This window comes from Lissotriton helveticus, chromosome 9 (genome assembly GCF_964261635.1).
Source record: "Lissotriton helveticus chromosome 9, aLisHel1.1, whole genome shotgun sequence".
NCBI classification, from domain to species: Eukaryota; Metazoa; Chordata; class Amphibia; order Caudata; family Salamandridae; genus Lissotriton; species Lissotriton helveticus.
The window spans coordinates 438,075,446-438,096,925 of NC_136070.1; the positions used below are offsets into that span (position 1 = coordinate 438,075,446).

The 21,480-nt window shown below is 45.8% G+C and overlaps 1 protein-coding gene across 2 annotated transcripts in view; it reads left to right on the forward strand.

Moving 5' to 3' along the window:
* The window catches only part of MARK3 (microtubule affinity regulating kinase 3), a 596,913-nt gene that overhangs the window by 117,980 nt on the left and 457,453 nt on the right, over positions 1-21,480 (forward strand). For both annotated transcript variants that reach the window (XM_078660239.1, XM_078660240.1), the window contains exon 7: positions 3,816-3,872. In XM_078660239.1, the coding sequence (XP_078516365.1) occupies positions 3,816-3,872 (57 nt within the window). The remainder of the gene's footprint in view (positions 1-3,815; positions 3,873-21,480) is intronic.

Here is a 21,480-nt window from a genome sequence, read left to right on the forward strand (position 1 = left end):
TTACGCCACAATTCTATGGCATCTTTCTGGGATTGTCTGGCTTTCTTTTTCCATAATGCTTCTTCTACTCTCATGATGCACTCGGCATCCCATGTTCCTGAAACAGGCCATCTATATTTCTCTTCGAGATGCTTGGTGTAGTCCACCCATAAATCTAGATACAGTATGGCATCTAAGCCATGCTTATGGTACATGAAATGTCCAGGACTGTCCCTAGGAGGGACAGGAACTGATTCTTCGAGTAACCCTTTTCTGGTTTTTATCTGACGTAACTTAGAAAACAGCGGCATATTTGAACCGTACTTGAACTTGAACACAATACACAATGAACACAGTAATGAACAGCAAAACAATCATTCATACCACGACATCAAAAATACATTAATAACAGTTCGAACAGATAATACCTGATACATTGAAAACATAATACCTGAACTTCTCGAGAACAGACTTACTAGAATTACTGGATGCACTGCTAAAACAGTACAGAACATACCGGTCTCCTAAAGAGACACGTCATACCGTATCCACCTAGGTGAACACGTCGGACCGGATCTGTGTACCCAAACCCGTCGGACCGGGCACAAATTAATGAACCCGTCTAGATACGTCCCAGCAACGGTACTCACCGGGAAGCAAAACTGAAGGCCTCGGACTGGACTGGACAGCTACGACGTCTGGTTACTGCTACGCACTACGCATGCGCTTCGGGCTTCGGAAACAGGTGGGCCTCCGGATACCTCGGACCTTGCTCTCTCGGCTTGGGCTCTGGTCGGGACGATCCGCCTTCCTCACCGCCTCGTCTGGATGCCGGACCGCAGTCTCCGTCTCCTCCGTGGGCCTGAGGGAGACTTGAAGCAGAAATATCTGCACGTGCACAGTAGGGGTCCGTCACGGCTGTAGAAGGGTCAGGGGGCCTGCGTTACATCGCCGGCGCGTGGGGAAGGAGCTCGTACCTGTTCGGGCGCCATTTATGTGGTAAATAAATAAATAATTACCGGTACTATTTTTCTATGCATTAACTAAAAAGGATAGCTCAATAAATAAGAGGCAGAATCCGGGGTATCTGAGTCATATTGGCTTTAATTAGATGGCTCGAGCCAATGGACCATCGGGTTCCATTACCTGCAAAGGTTCAGGAAGGGACAGGAATGACAGTCTCCTATCTTATTAACATCATACAGTATATATAGTAAAACAGTACAATTACATTGAATACAGTAGGCGTAACAAGTGACAAACGAAAGATAAGAACATATGGGCGTAAAAAGAAGGCGTGCACAGGGCGTGCACGAAGACATGTGATGTAAACGTCACAGAAGTGTCATAAATGGGTGGATACATGGAGGGGGCTACCTGGGCAGCTGGAACCTTTAACCTACTGGTGCGCGCAAACGAGCCATGACGTGTAACTGGGGAGAGCTGGGGCTCTGACTTCTGGCACTAGAAGAGGAGACTAAAGTCTGGGATGTCAGAACGACCTGTACCTATAGCATATCTGATATCTTCTGTTTGGAGAACATGTTGATAGAATCTAAAAGTCATCAGGGTAAAGGCTACTTGTCACTAAGGCTGGTGCATGCATATATTTCTTAATGTATTGTGTGTGCTATGAATCTTCTATGGACATTAATTCAGTAATTCTCTTGCATGGAGACAGAAAGGCTAGACTATAGATGAAGATGTTTATGCGGTTCGTTAGCTAGGAATGTGAAGCCGGGGAGCTGAACTGATAACTAGAGGCATAACATATTCTTGGTAGACAGGCAGGCAGGCTAGGCCGGGCCCCGCGCTGCTTGGCAGAAAGTAAGTGAAGGGTCAGGGATGCGGGAGGGGCTGCATAGCTCCTCGGAGTGGTTTCAGGAGACTTGAGGCTTGAATCTGGTGTCCGGGCCCTGTGAGGCCTAGAAACGGGTGCAACTCGATAATTTAACGTGCACAATGTAGAGACGTTGGCAACATAGGCCTGATACTTGTTGCTTTCAGGAGGGACTGGATAACTAACATACTAACGTTGGACACAACTATAATTGCGTCTTTATTCGGTCAAGGGGGTAAATATGCATATTGATCATGCACATATAACATATGATGGGGAACACGTAGGGACACATGACCGGGCAAAATTCAATTTTCCTCACACAGATTCACAGAGAGATAGGACCTCAACCTCCCTGTTATTAACCCACCAGTTGCTCATTGGTGACTTGGAACTCACATATATGATTCCAATCACACTTTGAACCATGCTTTATTGTATTGATCACTCAAAAGTAAAAATATTTTACTGATTTAACTTGGCATGTTTCATAACTTAGGGCAAGATGTACAAAGAGTTGGTAGAATCGGGCTGTTTGTGACCACACAAATACTTTTTGGGATGTACAAAGCCCAAATTACGATTCGGTAACTTGTCACCGAATCCCAGTTTGAGTTTTGTGATTCAGTATTTGGTAGGGGTGCGTTGAGGTAGTCTCTTCCTAATCTCGAATTGTAATGGTATCCATGAATGTTTTGCGACAGAAAACCGGTTGCAAGCATTCACAATTTATTGCCATTTGGAAACTGATGGTAACCCATTCACGAATGGTAAGGGGTCCCCAAAGTGACCCTTCCCCTTTGAGAATGGTTGGTAAAATATTTTTAAGCATGTGGGACTACTGCCTACTCTTTAAAAAATCAAACTTCCAAGTTTCATTGTTTTTTTCTTTTTTAACGCATCCTGTTTTCTTTTAAGAAAAACAGGCGTTTAAACAAAAAAAATGCATTTTTTAAAAGTGATCGCAGACATGGTTGTCTGCTGATACCAGCAGGCCACCATCAATGTGTTGTACAAAAAATGTTAGGTAGTAGTGGTCCCTATGAGGGAAAGAACCGCACATCAATATAGGCTATGTATTTGTAACTGACAATAATAAGTGTGAACAATTATGTCGCTATAATTAGACAGGGGTGCTAAAGTAGCTTCATACACCTACTACCTGGAGGTGCTGATAGCACATTAGAAACTAACATGCATGCAAGTACACTAGAGAAAAAGCTGTTACAGCACACCCATATTTACATATTTTGCACACCTGTTGTCTCACTGGATTGTCCTCATCAATACCCGTCAAAGAATTATATTTGTATTAAGAACTGGTTCATTACCTGTCCAATACTGTACTTGGATTGTCAAACATATTAATGGGTGTGCTGTAACAGCTTTCTGTCTAGTGTAACACCATCCCAGTGTTAGCTGCGATTCCTAATGGGTTACAAAGTGCAGCCTACCTCCTTAATATTCATGAGGTAGGTCTATATGCGACCCAGAAATTGCGATTTCTTAATTGTGATTTGCAGGAAATCGCAACATAGAAATCGCTATTCAGAAGTTTCATACATCTAGCCCTTAATAACTGACACAGGGGGTGGAGCAAGGTGAAAGTCTGATTTGCGTCAGCCACCACCCCCCTCTTTTGTGAAACACACAAAAGGATAACGATGCTCTGCAGTTGTTATTTATTTATTTATTTATTCAGAGTTTTATATAGCGCGAACAAGATCTTTACAGATATCAGAGCGCTTCACAGAAACAGGGGGTGACGATAGCATGAGGGTGACGCGACATAATATTGGGTGCAATATAAACTTCAGTAGCATGATCGACTTCGAATGGTGCTTAAAGACCGTGCAGATGGCAAAAATATGTTTTTTTAAAGATTAAACAATGTTTAAGATTAATTTGTTTCTAAATGCATGATAAACTGAGTAAAAGTGCATGCTATTTATCAGATTCATGTTAACATCCTTAATGTACACTGTTTTCCATCTAGATTGTATCTGCAGTGCAGTATTGCCATCAAAAACGTATTGTTCATAGGGATCTCAAGGTAGGTAAAATGCGATTTTTTCTCTCCATACCTGTACCCTTCAAAGTAACCCTGTTTTATAGGTAAAAGTATTTTGTGTACAGTGTGTTCATCTTCTATATCCATTTAATATTATCTGAAAGCTTTACTTTTATATCTGTAATGGAAGATAAAGTATGAGACTCATGACATTCTTCAGGTGAAATACTAATGTAATCAAATTAGAATCATAGAATAACAAAATAAGGGTAGAGTAATAGCAGTAGGCTGTAACCCAATCATAGAGCTAAAGTGTACGCTAATTTATTGTGACTGGAATCTACGCAAATGATTTTTAGATCAGTTTGCTCATTTCTGGTTGTGTTTCGCAACTGTTGTATTTTTAATTAAGTTTTGCTCAAACCCAATGATATAATTGTTTATAAAAGATACAGAGCATACAAATCAATTAACTCGTTTTTTTAGAGCAAGGCTGAGGTATCCCGGCGCTAGGTTCTAGCTGGTTTCAGTAGAAGAGCCAGGTCTTCTGTCCCTTTCAAACGAACACATGATTCAAAATGCTCGCCGAAATTGCATATAACTTGTGAAACATCACAAAAAGGCTCCCATCAATATTCTGCCATACCATAATGATAGTTTCCTTGTCTATGGTTTTCCTCACTGGGCAGGTTCACTTTTAACTTGCTTATGTTTTCTTCAACAACAAAGTATATTTTGTTTACCTTGCATGCTCAGATAATACTCATTGAAAAATAGAAGGTACCAGACTCAATCAGTTGCACCCGGGAAATTAATGACTGGACTTTCTCCTCATATTAAAAAAACAAACAAACTCTGCACTGTACAGTATTAGGAGTCTGTAGCGCATGTTCTTTTGTCTTTCAATATGGCTGTATTGAATAGATTATATAAATATATAAAAAACAGTATTGGCGTTTGTTTTGTTAAATACAGGTCAGTGGCTTGGCCTGAACCCAGTGGTGTTATTACTAGTGGACTGCAGCACCTTTTATACCACCCACTACTTTATCGAAGTAAACATGGTTTCAGGCATATCCTCTGTAGCTTGACTGCTGCAGTGTAACCTGTTAATAATCCCTTTTAAATATTAAGTCGACTGTATGTGAGCATTTTAGCCCACAAGGGCGCATGATATTTAAAAGTGGGACATTTGAAAATCGAAAACCAAAGTACATATTAAAATGCTAAATGTATCTTGGGAATGGAACCAGCTAGAAAAATAAGTAAACCACAATTTTTTAATTGTTATTAAAAATCTAATTTGGTTGTGAAGTCTAGTTTATTTAATAAACATTAAGGTAAAATAACTTTCAGAAAGTTATTCTTTACTAGCCTGACCTTTCGGAAGACCACTTAACATATGCCTCTGTCAGCCATCAGCCTATACTCCGCCATGAATATGTGTGAAATGCTGCCAAAGAGTAAAGAATAGGCTGACCTGAATGGACAGAGCTTCCTCCGCTGAACTACGCAGAGTATAGATCAGGAGTCTCCAACCTTTTCTGTAATAAGAGCTACTTATGGTAAATAAAAATTCTCCCAAGCTACTAAAACTATTTGAGATGTTCTAGACCAAATCAGACAGGATTACATTTGTGGCCATCTTATGCACGTTTCCCAGCAGCAATTACCTCTGCGCGTCGGCCACGGTTACTAGCAATAATGCGAAAATGCTTTGTCAATGTGGAATCTCTCTACATTGGTAATACATATCAGCCATACATGCAATGGCCTGCCACCAAGTTAATATTAGTAAAACATCTACCCAACACCATTTAAGTTATCTCCCTCAAATATCAGCTTTAAATATATTGTAGGAATTCAATCATTTTTCTCCATACATCAGCATATGAGTTCTGAAAATACACACATTTCAACTCAAATACCTGCTTTTCAATTTTGTACACATATATTAATTCAACCAAGCACCAGTTGGAGAGATACCAGTAGCTCATGAGCTACTAGTTGGAGAAACCTGGTATAGATGGTTGGGTATGTGGGCATCATTTTTGACACTTCAGTGACACACATCCTGCTGGACAGGTATGTTGAGCTCCATGTTACATGTGAGACACACTTGAAAAGGACAGACCATGATGCTAAGACAATTTTTATGGATTCCTTTTCTTTTTGCTGAAGGACCGTGCTTTTGTCCTACTGGAATACTGTCTGGATTTGTTGTGTGCAACTGGATTTTAGTGCTAAATCTAGGAGAACACTAGGATTGCCATTGTACACTGCCCTCCCATACACCCAGCCTTCAGAGCCCAAGTTGAGTGTGGCAGAAGAATTTTACCATCTTGAAAATGCCCCGACACAGCATTTTGGTACTGTTTGAAGTAAAGTAAACAGGACCCGCTTGCTTTAGGTAGATAGGGTAGGTGATAGATGGGGTTACCCTTGGGAACTTTAACCCGTGTTTGTTGTCAAGCCACTCAAGAGCTAAGGTTCAAAGTATGTACAAATGCCCTTTATATAACTGCTTTATAAACTCTTCAAGTCCCATCTGATGTATTAAGTTTGGTATTTTACTTCCATTACTTCCTAGCCCCAATTCTGCTGCGGCCTATGTTCTCTTCAGCCACCTGGCAAATTTTGAGTCACCTGTGTGTTATCAGTGGACCATACTTTATTTCTGCATGGCTGTGAAAACCTATGCTGCCCTACCCCTGTTTGTTTTCTGGTTTTCATTGTTTTCAACAGTTTTGGGATTGCAATCATGCATGGCCACTGAAAGGGTTCCATGTGTTTTGGTTGCTATCTGAGCTGTATGGATGCCCTCCTGAATGATGGCTGTGTACCCCTTTTTTTCTGAGTAAGCATGTCTTCCTCTCTAGCAGCACAAGCTATGTGATGACTTGATGGTGGTAATAGTGGATTTCTAATCTGTGGTTGAGGCTTTGTTTAACTGTACTTCTGTAGTGGGACCAAGCACCAGTTTGCGCATATAAAAGGTCTCCTCAGGCCTGTAGCATTAGCCTACTTGCATGAAAAAGTCAAAGGGCCATCAGTGGTGTTCATGGTTGAATAAAGGTCTTTTGAACCCCACCTGCACAAAATGGTATTTTCATTTGTGTTCAACTAGTGATGTCCATCTCTGTCAACCCACTCTTTTCCTTAATGCCCATAAACTGGCGCCTGTTCCCACAACCGGTGTATCTGGTAGATATGCGAGTTATCTCGCCTTTTCCTTAGCTTTCATGTAGATTTACCCTTTAGGTACAAAACTCAACCCTTTCCCCTTTTCTTATATTTTGGCCATCTCCCTTTTCAAGGACTATCCAGACTGAGGTCAATGTACATACCACCAGCCCAAACTAATGTTGTGGACAATAGACAGGGAGGCTTTTGAAAGAAGCACACCTTCTGGTTGACTTTGGCACCTCTCCTAAACATGCACTGACCCACTCAGCTAGAACTAGGTTTATCTTTGTTGCCCATTCTCCACGGAACTTACACTTCTTTATAGGAAGAAAGACAACTGACCAAAAGTGGAACCCCTGTTTAGTTGCCATTCTTCTTGAGGCTAGATGTCGGTCCATGAAAACACGTGGAGTCGTCCTGCAATAATGACCTGGGAACATACTTGACCTATCGGCCTTCAGGAAAAGATTGACTGCACTTGCTATGATGAGTTGACCAGAATCTGAGGTAGACAGTCACACGTTCCAGGTAGCTGGAAGGACGGTCATGCGGCTAGCCCGTTGAACTGAGCCTATCTAGGATCCATGTGGTTGACTGTGCCCAATGAACCTGGATGAAAAAAGATTAAGGGGGTTGAGGGCCAGCTTCTCCCCCTTCATCTTCAAGAGGGTGAGCCTGCAGAGTCTCTTCCCCTTTAAATAAACATGGCCTGCTTTAACCCTAAAGGACCAGGAGACAAACTGTGTTCAAACCCTGGCATGGGGACCAATCTATTATACTAGAGGTCACCCTGATTCCATAACTGGTTGAACTAGTCATACTCCTGAGAATCTGTGTATATTGCTGGTTAAAATCTCTGTTCCCTTTTCTGGTGCGACACATTCAGTCTGACCTCATTCATGGGGGCAAAGGGGCAAGCAAGAACTTCAGGGTCCCACCCTTGGTGCATGAGGTAGTTTGTCACTGTGTGTCCTGGCGTCCGTCTCACTGTGGCTAAGCAAACTGGACCTAGTACAACCCTTCAGGTCTCGCCTACGCAGCGCGCATGCGCTGCTTAGGAGGGCCTTTAGCCGTCACTCTTCACTTTTCAAGCACACTCGTGCTTGTGGCGGCATCCATCTTGCGGGAGCGCCACAAGCACAAGTGCAGTGCTTGAAAAAGTGAAGACTGCTCTCCCGCGCTGCTGCAGCCTGCTCGCCTTTTTTACTTTCAGCACGAGCTATCAGCGCAAGGCTACACATCCTGGCGCTTTCACTTTCGTTCGCTTGCTGTTATTGCGATCTCCCTTTCTCAGTCACTTCGCTCCTCTTAAACGCTTGTTATGAGTAGCATGTGCTAAACCCTTTTATTTTTTTTAAAGAAAATATTATGTACACATACAGAGGGCTTTGGGTCCTCTTCATTCAGCCACTGGAATATTTTACTCCAGCTCTTTCAGCCACTGTCGTCAGCCGGTGTCAATCACATCTTAAATCTTATCATAGGAGTATTTAGTTCTCACTGTTCTGTTGGCATTTTGGGGGGGTTATCCTTTAGGCCCCATCTGGAACTATTTTATATCTCAGATGTACGTTCAAGCGCCCCCGTTTTCGTCATTTTTGGTTAATTGTGTCAAACATGCATATTCTTCATAAAGCTATTCAGCCTTTTCACTTCATTACTATTTCTGGCATTTTTTAAGCACGCGTGTGAGCCCTACCATTCAACGGCCACCCCACTGGCAAGACTCTTTTTACATAGGGACAACTGTCACTCAAAGTTGAAAAACGGTTTGCAAGTTCACTTACAAAATACGTGATCTTGTGAGACTTCTGCCGTGCATCATGGGGTCATGCAGCCAGATGTCCATCACGGCCAGGAATGCCAAGTTTTTGTCATTCACCCTGCCACTTGCAGTTGGTCATGGCAATGAGCCTGGCAGCAATGTGAAAAGTTGTCGCTACTGCAGTTCAGCGCACAAAGAGTGTCTCCGGTTTTTACAGAATCTGCATAGAAGAAATCCATTGATACAGCTTTGCCAGGTGCAGACTTCCCTTGGCATGTAGCAGATTCACGGGATTCATCCTTACTTTTCCCCAACTCCTTCTTTTCCCACACTCTGAACAGCGATTGGCCACTCCGTCTGCCTCCGCAGTCTTATCGGTATTCCTCATTTTCCCATCTAGTTGTCCCCAGAACAGACTGTTTTTGCAGCGTGAGACACTGTCCTAGGCACCATTGGTATACAAGGGCCTTAGAATTAGGAAATGTTGGGAACGAACTGGGTCTAAAATAGCATCCGTCCGTTGGTCAGTAGCACAGCCAACCACTCTGATATCTTGATGCAATACTACAGGTTTTTAGTTTCCAGAAGTAAACAAGTAGGATTATACAATACCAGCCTTTCTTCACCTACCTCGTCTTTCTCCTCGTATTCACACATATCATGAACACTGCTCTCTGCACCCTCCCCTATGGCTTACCAGCCTCCAGGTGCTGAAGAGACACTTGTGATGTCCCCTTCTCATCTCTTAACAGCATGCTCTGGGTGAGGGCTTCCGATGTCAGCACTTGCATGCATGGCTAGCGCATGCGCAGATTATGCACCAAGTCCAGGAGCTCTTTTAGAGCCCACCAGCACTCATGACACAGACAGCCCATGCCACCTGTCCTGGGACGAGTTATCGTATTTGCCTGAAAGTACTGGCAAATTCAATAGGCCTGTCTTATAAGTTCAAATACTTGCCAAACCTTTGGGATTTTCCGGTGCTCGTTACAAGTTATTGTAGACCTTGCAAAGAACGTCCGGTAATTGAATAGATCACGCAATAAGTAACCCTTGCTGGCAGCTTCTGTTGAGAACTCAATATATATTTGCAATTGACCGGAAAGTCAGGTATTACACTACAATAAGCTACGGCATGTGTCTCAGACTTAATTTAGTGTATTAAATGTATTAAAACGTAATATTTGTGATTTCGACCCGTCATTGGCTGACACCACGGAGTCCAACAAACCTGCATTCATAAGGGTATGCTCTGATTCACTTTTTAGCACCTTGGAAAACACGAAGACTATTCTTTCAGATATAAACATCTGAAAGAAACATGTTAGTGTTCGATTCCTTACCTTAGAATATCCCCAGGCGTCAGGCTGGATCAGGAAAAGTTTTCATCAGCAGTACCCTTGCGAGTCAATAGGCGTCGTCTGCGACTCCGCGTCCGTCGTCAGCGTCGTGATCGCCGGGATGATATCGTCGGAGTACTTAGAAGCCACCCTCGCGCGCTGACGTCAGTTCTTTTTTTCTGCGCCAGCTAGCGCAGATCTGGGAAGAGCAGTACTCTGTCATTTTTTGACACAGTTTTTGATCTATTTTGGCTCTTTTTTGTCGACTTCGACTCCTGGTGCCATAGGGATTCCTGTCTTCAAGCCTTGCGACGCCTGTCACCGCCTGATGTCGGTGACCGACCCCCACCATCGGTGTCTCTCCTGCCTCGGGGCCGACCACGACGACAAGTTGTGCCCCGACTGCCACGCCTTGACTTTGAAAGCTAGGCTGGAGCAGTCCCGCAAGCTACTCGAGATGCGGCATTCGGCTCCGCACCGGTCGAGGAGGAAGTCGAGGGACCGGTCGCGGAGCCACAGTCGTCGCTCGTCAAGTTATCGCCAGCACTCCTCGGGCTCCTAGTCCTCCGGTAAGTCAAGGCACTCCAAGAAGAAGTTAAAGAGTCGACATCGCTCTTCAGACTCCCCTCGCCTCTTGCGCGACGCGGCTGAAGGTTCGGGGGACACCGCCCGCGCGGCTCCATTGGAGCCGCAGGCGCTGCCTCCAGGCCCATACTCTCCGGTCCCTGGCCTGCGAGCGACGCCGGAGGTGATTCGTGATTTCCTCATTGCCATGAAGACTCACTTCCCTCTGCTGAGGCCTGACGGCGCGCCTTCGGGCTCTGCAAACCCAGCCCCCGTGGGATCCGTGCCTGGATCCCGGTCGACGCCAGTTGACGTTACGACTCCGCTGGCGCCAACCCCCTTGGTGTCGCTCCTGGCGCCGTCCTCGGACAACGTCGGCCCCAGTTTCAGCCCCGGTCTAGGTCCAGTGTCAGAAGGGCGCCGCTCAGCGCCGTCTCCGGCGTCGATGGGTGAGGCCTTCATCTACGACCCGGCTCTGTCATTCCAGCCTGTTTACCAGGACACAGATGAAGGGGAGGACTGAGAGGGGTCTGAGGACCCTCTGGCACAGAAGTGCCAGTTGAGCCAGCATTGGGCAGATGAGGTAGGGGAGGCCAGTGGTTTGGACACATCGCCCGCCACTGGATTCAACTCACCTCCCTCCGTGGCTACGGGGGAGGGGGCTACGTATGGTGTGGTGTTGCGCAGGGCAGCCAAGGCCTTGGCTCTTAAACTCCCTGCTGCGGCAGTGAGGAGTAACCTCCTCACTGAGGTGCTTCAGCTACCAGTAAGCTCCTCGGAGCATCTACTGCCGTTCAAGGAGGCCCTCACGGACGTTCTGCTGGGCACCTAGTCCAAGCCCTCCACAGTGCCACCTGTGGATCGGTACGTGGCCCGACGCCACCGCCCGGCTCCGGGCGACCCTAGCTTTCTGTCTGTGCACTCCATCCCCGAGAGCCTGGTGATCCAGGCTTCTACGTCCCAGACCGCATTCCCGACCGCTCCCCCGGATCGGGAATCCAAAAGGTTTGATCAGTTTGGGAAGAAACCGTTCTCCTCATTGAGTTTGGGGTTGCGGTCTATCAACCCAGCTTGCCTTTTGGGCCGTTATACCCACTCTTTGTGGGACACGGTTGCGGACATACTGCCCCAGTGCCCGGAGGAGGCCCGAGCCCGACTCGCCCAAACCCTTGCAGAGGGGCGGGATGTGGCACGTTATGCCATCAGGTGTGGACTGGATACCACAAACTCACTGGGAAGGGCAATTTCCACGACGGTGTCAATTCGCCGCCGCGCCTGGCTGAGGTCCGCCAATTTTTTGGGCAATGTCCAGGCCACGCTCATGGACATGCCCTTCGCCTCTTTGGCGACAAAGCAGACAGTGCGCTTGAGTGTTTCAAGGACTCTAGGGCTATGGCCAAGTCCATGGGCCTGTCTGGCCAGAGCCAGCAAACTTTTGCTTTTTGCCCATTTCGTGGCCAAGGAAGGGGCACCCCCCACGTCCTGCCAGCCACAGGCCGCAGTACCAGCCTCGACGCGGACGTGGTAACCGCTGTGGCGGTGCCGAGGGACAACTGCAAGGTCAGCCCACATCCGCTCCCTCAGCATCTGCCTCAAAGTCTACCTAGTCCGAGCTTTCAGGCCCATTCGACACCAGTGGGGGGCAGGGTCTGCCATCACCTCCTTCATTGGCGCTCCATCACGTCGAACATGTGGGCGCTGCAAATCGTCCGAAGGGGCTACTCCCTCCCCTTCGAGGCGACCCCTCCAGCCAGGCCACCGCAGTACCACTGCATGTCGGGGGATCACTTGCAATTTCTGCAGGAGAAAGTAATGGCCCTCTTGGCCAAGGGGGCCATCAAGCGCGTTCCTGGGCCAGAAGTAGGCCGTGGTTGCTACTCCCACTACTTTCTGGTACCCAAGAAGGGCAAAGGAGGCCTACGGAGCGTAAACGGCAACCTCCGGAAGGAGAAGTTCAAGATGCTGACTTTAGCTCCGGTCCTAGCTGCCCTAGACCCTGGAGACTGGATGGTAGCGTTGGACTTTCAGGACGCATATTTCCACATCCCCGTCCTGCCTCCCACCGGCGCTACCTGCTGTTCACGGTAGGCCACGAGCACTTTCAGTTTACCGTGCTCCCCTTCGGCCTTACAAGCGCTGCTCGGGTGTTCACGAAAGTGGTGGCGGTGGTCGCAACTCATCTGCGCAGATCATGGGTTTCAGTCTTCCCCTATCTCGATGACTGGTTATTGAAGGCGGGCTCGCCCCAGACAGTAGTCTCCCACCTCCAGACTACGGCCGACCCCCTGCACTCGCTGGGGTTCTCCATCAACGTGCCGAAGTCACACCTGTGCCCCTCTCAGAAGCTCCTTTTCATCGGAGCGGTTCTGGACTCTGCGCAGTTTCAGGTTTATCCCCCCGAACAGCGGGTTCGGGATATTCATGCTCTGATTCCGATCTTTTAGCCTTTATCCCGAGTTTCGGTCAGGTTGACGCTGCGGCTCCTGGGGCTGATAGCCTCCTGCAACCTTCTGGTGCATCACGCCAGGTGGCAGGTGCGGGCTCTGCAGTGGGACCTGAAGTTTCAGCGGGCACAGCATCAGGGCAACCTGTCCAACCACGTCCTGATCTCTGCGAGTCAGTTGCAGTGGTGGTTCACGGACCGCGATTGGATCAGCAGCAGATCCCTCTCCCTACCCCAAACTGAGCACGTAGTAGTGACGGATGCGTCCCTCCTGGGATGGGGGGGCCACATGGGAGAGGGGGAGATCAGAGGCCTCTGGTCTCCGGCGGCGTTCCGCCTCCATATCAACCTCTGGAGCTGCGGGCAGACTTGCACTGAAGGCATTCCTTCCCTCTGTCCGGGGAAGTGTAATGCAGGTGTTCACGGACAACAAACACCACTGCCATGTACTGCAACAAACAGGGCGGGGTGGGGTCGTGGACCCTTTGTCAGGAGGCTCTGCGTCTCTGGACATGGCTGGAACACCGGGGCGTCACCCTGGTGGTTCAACACCTGGAAGGTTCCCTGAACTTAAGGGCGGACAAACTCAGCCGTCGGTGCATGATGGATCACGAATGGCGTCTGAACTCTGACGTGGCGCAAGGTCTCTTTTGGCAGTGGGGAGATCCTTGGTTAGATCTATTCGCCACCGAAGAGAATGCGCAATGTCATCAGTTGATGTGATTCTGGCAGCCAGGCGTCCCTGCACGAAATCGGTATATGCCTGCAGGTGGAACAAATTTGTGGCATGGTGCATAGCAAAGGCTGTTGATCCACTCTCTGCCCCCCTTTAAGAGGTTCTCCTCTTCCTTCTTTCTCTTGCCCAGCAGGGCTCTGCTCTGGCACTATCAAAGGCTACCTCTCAGCCATTTCAGCCTTCTTAAGGCTTCCAGATCAGCCGTCTCTTTTCAAGTCAACTGTTGTAAATAGATTCTTGAAAGGCATCACACACATGTTTCCTCCTGTCCCCTTTGTGATGCCTCAGTGGCACTTTAACCTTGTACTCACTTATCTGATGTGCGCTCCCTTTGAGCCACTTCATAACTGTCCTCTTCGTCTTCTGACTCTTAAGACTGCATTCCTGGTTGCCATCACCTCTGCCAGGAGAGTGAGTGAGCTCCAGTTTCTATCTTCTGAGCCTCCTTTCCTCTCTGTCCATCCAGACAAAGTTGTCTTGAGGACTCGTCCTTCTTTTCTGTCCAAGGTGGTCACAGCCTTTCATATCGGGCAGTCCATTACCTTGCCCACCTTCTTTCCACCTCCGCATCCCTCGAAAGAGAGGCTCCACCGCCTGGACCCAAAACGTGCGCTCTCCTTCTATCTAGACCGCACACGCCAGTTCCGGGTGGACGACCAGCTCTTTGTTGGTTACGTGGGCTCTAAGAAGGGACGGGCGGTGCACAAGCGGACCATCTCTCGGTGGGTCGTGTTGTGCATCAAGGTTGCGCACCCATTCCACTCGGGCCACGGCGGCTACTACTGCCCTGGGTCAGGGAGTCCCCTTGCAGGACATCTGTCAGGCAGCTACGTGGGCCTCGCGGCACACGTTTGCTAAGCACTACTGCCTGGACAGCCAAGTCCGGAGAGATGGCTTTTTCGGCCGTTCCGTTCTCCAGGACTTTCTGGTGTGATCTTGGTTTGCAGACCCACCACCGGGGTTTGTATTGCTGGGGTATCTATTCTAAGTTAAGGAATCTAACACTAACCGGTTTCTTTCAGATGCACAAGTTACTTACCTTCGGTAACTATATATCTGTAAGAAACAGTAGTTCGTGTTAGATTCCTTACTGCCCCACTCATCATCCCCATTCTGCGAACCGATATCTAGGGTTAAGGTATCTCCCTTTGAGGGCCCTAGTTTCATGGCACCAGTGTCGGTTTATATCATGTCTCTGCGTTCCTGTCGTGGCCAGCTATGTACAGAACTGTCGTCCGCGCATGAGGGCGGCGTCTAAGTACTCAGACGACGTCATCCCGGCGATCACGACGCGGACGACGGACGCGGAGCCGCAGACGATGCCTACCGACACGCAAGGGTACTGCTGATTAAAACTTTCCGGATCCAGCCTGACGCCTGGGGATATTCTTAGGTAAGGAATCTAACACTAACTACTGTTTCTTACAGATATATCGTTACCGAAGGTAAGTAACTTGTGCATTAATTTTAATCCAGGGCTATGAAATGTAAGCGTGTTTAGTGAGGCATGTCAGAAGGTTTTGTGGCACCTAGGTGAAACCATCAATGGCATAGCCAATAGGTCTCGCCTTTGGGGCCTTATAAGTGTTTAGAGAGAGCTATTGGCTTTAGCATTTTCAATATGTGTTGCAGAGCATTGTGAATGTTGTGCAGCATGTTTAAAAGTTATAAGTTATAATACAAAAGTGTTATAACCATTTGTCACCATATACATAACCTAAAAAACATTATATACAACTGAAGTAACCTAATAAAAACCAGAATTAACACCAAAAATGTGTTCGGAGTTTTTTTGTTTATGCTGTTCTGTACATTTTTCACTACCTGTTCTAATGCTGTTTTATAGTTTTGTTTTGTTAGGTGGGGGCAGTTCATCATAGTAACATAACATAACGTGTATTTGTAAAGCGCACTTTCACCCGCAAAGGGGCATCTTGGCGCTGAATAACAGACGTTTATTGGTTACCCAACTTAATAATACTCATTTTCTCGGCCTCCGAAAAGATGAAAGGCTGAGTGAATTTGCCGGGATTTGGACGTGTGACCATGAGGTCGATCCCAGTCCCCTGCAGTGAGCACAAAGGCATGTAAAACCCGGGAAACATGGTGTAAGTTGAGCAGAGTGCATGTGCATAGCCAATAGGTCTAGTCTTTGGGACCTTCTAAGTATTTAGCCATACAACAGTTGATATCGTTACACCAAGGATATTTTGCTGCATAACTAAATACTTATAAGGTCCCAAAAGCGAGACCCATTGGCTATGCCAATGCTGGTTTCACTCTAACCTCAGGGTGACTAGGGTGAACCATCAAAGGCTTCTCATGAAAGTTGTATTTGGGGACATGAGCTCAGAACTCAACAATCAACAGCCGTAATAACCTCAAAGTCCAGCCCAGTGCTTGTCATTTTAGAAAACAAACTACTCACAGCAATTCAATACTGCACAGTTAAATCAACTATAGAGGGTACAAGATTCCCTCTTTTGCATAACACCTGCTGACTCCTCCTTTTGCTAACTCCCACCCAAGTGGCCCTTAATAAGCTGCCCCGTACCAAAAATAATTATGTAAGAAGCAAGAACTTGTTTTGTGTGGAGATTCTGCTTCCCCACAAGTCAGATTGGTTCAAGTATATCGCTTGTTCAGCCCCCTGACCGCCCACCAGTGATGTAGTGGATAGAATGAGTATCTATTTGACTCTCGTACTTCAAGATGCATAATCTTTACCCTGCAGACAAAGGCCTGTGGTTCTTGGAGGCAGCTGCCGGGAAGCCACATGGGTGCCCAGGTTCAGTCCAGCATTGATCAGCTGCCTTGGCCCTCGGCTGGTGGGATGGATACAGCCACCCTTGGGCTGTTGGCCGATGTAAAAGTGTGTACTGTCACCTACTGGGCCGATACAAATGCAGCAGCATTTGCAGCCTTGCCCGTGGCGATTATATTCACTTAGGCAGTTGCAGCCATGGCTGGGTGGACAGATCACAATGTCACTTGTAGCCCAGACTTCCATTCATCTGCGCTATTCTATGTTCCTGCCAGGAACTGTCTAAGACACCAGGTTGCAGCACAGGTTGCTCCTTGCTTCTCTCTCTGGTATAATTATGTATGACCAGGGCAGCCCAAAACCATCTTGATTCAGGGGCATATAGACAATAATAACGTCATAGGCTGTGAATAGAGCATCAAATAGGAATACAGTTAATTATGATTTAAATGTGTAGTATTCAGAGAACATAGCAATATACCACACGGATTCTGGATCCTTTATTATTCTGTGCGTAACACTGAAACCATTCATACGAAGCACTTGTGAACCGTTGCAATAGGATGAAGTTCCATAATGTAGGCTAACTGTAACGGTAGCAGTAAATGTTTTTTTTCATATTCTTGATTTTAAACATAAATATCAAAAACTTAAACAGCAGACATAATAGAGGTATGTCATCATATTCTCTAGAAGGTATATTATCATTTAAATCAATTGAAAACAATAGATATGTATGTTGCACAATTTAGTGTACCCTCCCATCATGGCGGTTAGTTTGGGCTCTTTCCCTCACACACAAACCCTCTATAGGTCAGCCAATGGTACCATATCTATTCCCATTTTTTGGGCAACCTCTGGTTTGATAGCACCAGTCCATATCATTCTTTCAGTCATTCATCTCCGGGGTGTTTGCTGCCCCACACTTTTGTGCTATGTTTTGTTTTGCTAATCCTAAGCCTAAGGACAGCCACAGTTTGGTGTACCTAGATGGGAAATGATCTCCCCAGATGTCCAACTAGCAGCATTTAGCTGTGTCTGGTATGAGGCATCTCATCTCGTCGTAGCCTGCATTGTAGCAGTAATGGTTAAACAGCGTGGATATGTAGAAACAAGTGAGACACAATAGTGTTCAAGAAGCTGTTTGTGGTATCAACAAAATGTTCAAATATGCAGCTCAATAACAAGGCAGTGCTATCCCCATGGTACTTTTTCTAAAGTTAAATCCTCTTAAAAACATAAGTAAATTGCTACAGAAATGTACAATGAGCAGGTACAGAAAACCAGTAGTATTGTGGGTCCAGCTGTTAATCAATGAAAATGCTTCATGTGTATATATAGCTGAATTAAACTCTTCTATAGGCTTCAAACCATTTTCAATGCTGTTACAGTTAAGGATCCAACAAAATTCATCTCGGTTTAGTAGAACTTGTAAGTCCCCTCCTGTTTGAAGTTTGCTGAAAAGTTCAATGACTTGCCAGAGTATTTAATTTTCTGTATAATAGTTTTCAGTGAAGTGTTGGACAAGGGGTGCTGAAATGACGTTATATCTAATGCAACTGCAATGTCTACTTAGTTATGTTTTGATCATCTCTGTAGTCTGCCCGATATAGTTAATGTTATAGGGACATGGAGAGCATAAATGACTGCTGGAGTTACAATTCGGGTAACTCCTTAGGCTGTTTGAGTCTCTTGTGGATGAATTCTTTAGCATTATTAGTGGGACTGTGTAGGAAATTACCCCTTTGGCATGGTTACCCCCCACCTTTTGCCTGACTGATGCATCTTTGACTGAATGTGCACTGGGTTCCTGCTAACCAGGGTCCCAGTGCCCGTGTTCGTTCCCAAAACTTTACCTTTGTTTCCACAATTTGCATACCTCTGGTCCAAATATAAATAAATCACTTGTACAATGTACCAGTGGTAACAAGGGCATTGGGACCAGAGAAGGTCTCTAAGGGCTGCAGCATGCATTGTACACCCTGAGAGACCCCTCGCCAAACACACGCACACTGCCACTGCATCCTGTGTGTTTTGGTGCAAATAAGTGATGAGTCCGCCTACCAGCACTGTAAGAGGCATAGGTAAGTCACCCCTACAGCCGACCTTACAGCTCTAGGGCAGGGTGCATTATACCTCATGGAAGGGCATAACTGCATGAACAGATATACCCCTATATTGTCTGAGACCATTCTTAGACATAAGTGCACAGTGAAACCATACTAAGTACATGGGATGGGAGCTTGTCACTACGAGTTCCACAGCTTGATAAAGGGTTCAGCAAATTCCAAGATGTTTGGTACCAAGCATCTCGGATTAATGAGCCATTACTGATGCCAGTGTTGGATCCATTAATAAATGCACTCAGAGGGCACCTCAGAGGTGCCCTCTTAACACCTATCAACCCACTAGTGTGTGTCAGACTGGTCTGCACCACCATGCCACCTTTAGACATGTAAACAAAACTGGGTCTTGACTCCTAATCAGCAAGGCTAAGTCAAATCTAAACTAAACCAACGATACAAATGCCAGTACTGAGCTAACTTCGTTTGCAATAGCAAAAAGACCTGTTATGAATAAAGCATAGCAGTCTATTTAAACATATACTATTAATTTTATTCAAACAAGTTTTCAACGATTTTGTTTGTATTATTCAAACAGAATTTCTTGTGCATATTCACAAATATATACAAAATATACAAGTAGATACAAAATTCAACAATTATGTACAAGACAATCCTATAAATCACTCACACTGAAACTTTCGCACCTCATACATACAACTTATATCCCTACAACAAAAACAAATACCACTGAGGTATGGGTCCGTGTCAATATTCCATTAAATTGTATGATACAGAGTACATTTATCATTTGTAACCAAAACAAATCATTTTATTTTTTTGGCTCACTACTTTCAATTTTAGACTGACAGCGGACCTATAAGGTCGACGCGTTTCGAACCCCCTAATAGCGGGGTTCTCCTCAGGACCAAAGTGATTTCTACAAAACAAAAAACAAATATACTAAGTTAACTGATAAATGCAAAAATCTGAGTTTCAAGAACAGCCACCAACCGGCTTAACAACGCCTACCTTAATTCTCCTGCTAATGGAGCCACAATCAGGTGTGAGCAAGTCTACATAAAAAGACAAAAACCCACAAGGAATGACATTTAGGACAATCTGTAGTTGAGTGACTTACAGTGGATGTTATGGCTTGAACGGTAAGGGGGCTCACCTTCACTCTCTGTAGAATTGGCCTTAAAAACCTAAATGAAAGGATTCAATCAGTAGTGCCTTGTTTGGTTAAAAACACGAGTTCGTTCCAACTGTGATTGCTCCTAACTTACAAGTGCTTACCCGGTTTTAGCGTGGCGGGTGTTAGCCCGGGATTCAACATGGCGTTGTCTAAAAGCGATCCGTTTTCTTGTCGGCAGGTTCTGCAATTAAACTGCACGAGATGCTGAAATTAGTGACGGTGTCTACACCATGCGTTTTCAGTGTAGGAATAGCGCGGTTTTGGAAAGAGAAACTCACTTGTGCTGCCAAGCATCTGCTGCATGAATGGAGCCAGCGCGTCCTCAGTCCGGCTACAAGCTTACTTCCTGAAACTGGTCACGCGATGTCTTAAAGGGCCCGCACCTCTTTGAGACGTGAGGCCTAAACGTATGTGGTAATTTCTTGATGTCCATTCTGAATTGACCTGATCATATTGTTAGTGATTAAAAATCAAAAAATCATGGCGAAGACATAAATGAGCTAGTCCCCAGGACAAAGCATTGTGGGCAATTTAGTCCCCTACAAAATTATATTCAATTGCGTTGGTACAACGCCATCTATGTATTTTACTTGATGGCTGGTGTGTACATTCTATATGTACCTGGTGGTGTTATTTCAGGATTGGACCAAGACGACGGCTTGGAGATACATAGTCACATGTTGGAGGCATTATGGTTGATGTAGTCTCCTGCAAAACCGGTACTCGATTGCATCTATGCAACCTCATTATGAATCAAGATCAGTGACTATAAGAATCTTAACCAGGGGTCCCCCTGTAAATCTCAGAGATTTCGTTAAGTCCTGTAATCGCTGTGTTATACTTCATTATTAGGAATGCTTCTCGTTGCGCTAGTTTCAAATCCATATCGCCTCCACGTGGATCATATTCAATTTTGGAGATGATCGTCCAGCGTAAATCGCATTCTTTGTGTTCGTGTGTGGACCAATGATAGACTAAAGGTGCATTCGGTACTTGCTTTCTAATCCTTGACTTGTGCTGTGTAATTCTCTGTCTTGCCTCCTGTGTCGTCTTTCCAATATAAAGTTTGGGGCATGGGCACCAGATGCCATACACTACATTTTTTGGCCGGCAATTTGTGAAAGTTGTTTGTTTCCAATAAATTCTTTCAAAACAGAAGACAGTGCCTTCTTCCGTTGAGTCACAACAGGTGCAATTCCCACATTTATGATGTCCGGTTACAGGAGGTAACCCCATCATGCTTCTTAATGACGGTTTTGGATCTTTTGGCAACGCTGCCCTTACAATGTGATTGGCCACACTTTTTTCTTTTTTGTAAGCAAAAGAGGGGGGTCCGATAATTCGCAGTGGAGGTCTTTCACCAAGTGCCAATTTTGTAATACCAGTTTACGTAATTGATGTGTATTGGGGCCAAAGGTTGTGACGCATACAATCCTTTTCAACTCATTTCGCGTTTTCTTTTGGAGCAGTGTCTCTCTGGGAACCCACCAAGCCCTTTTTAAAGAATGTTTTAAAAGCTTTTTAGGGTAACCCCTATCTAGTAAACGTACCTTCAGGCTGTTGGCATGTTTGAAGTATTCCTCCTTATTGG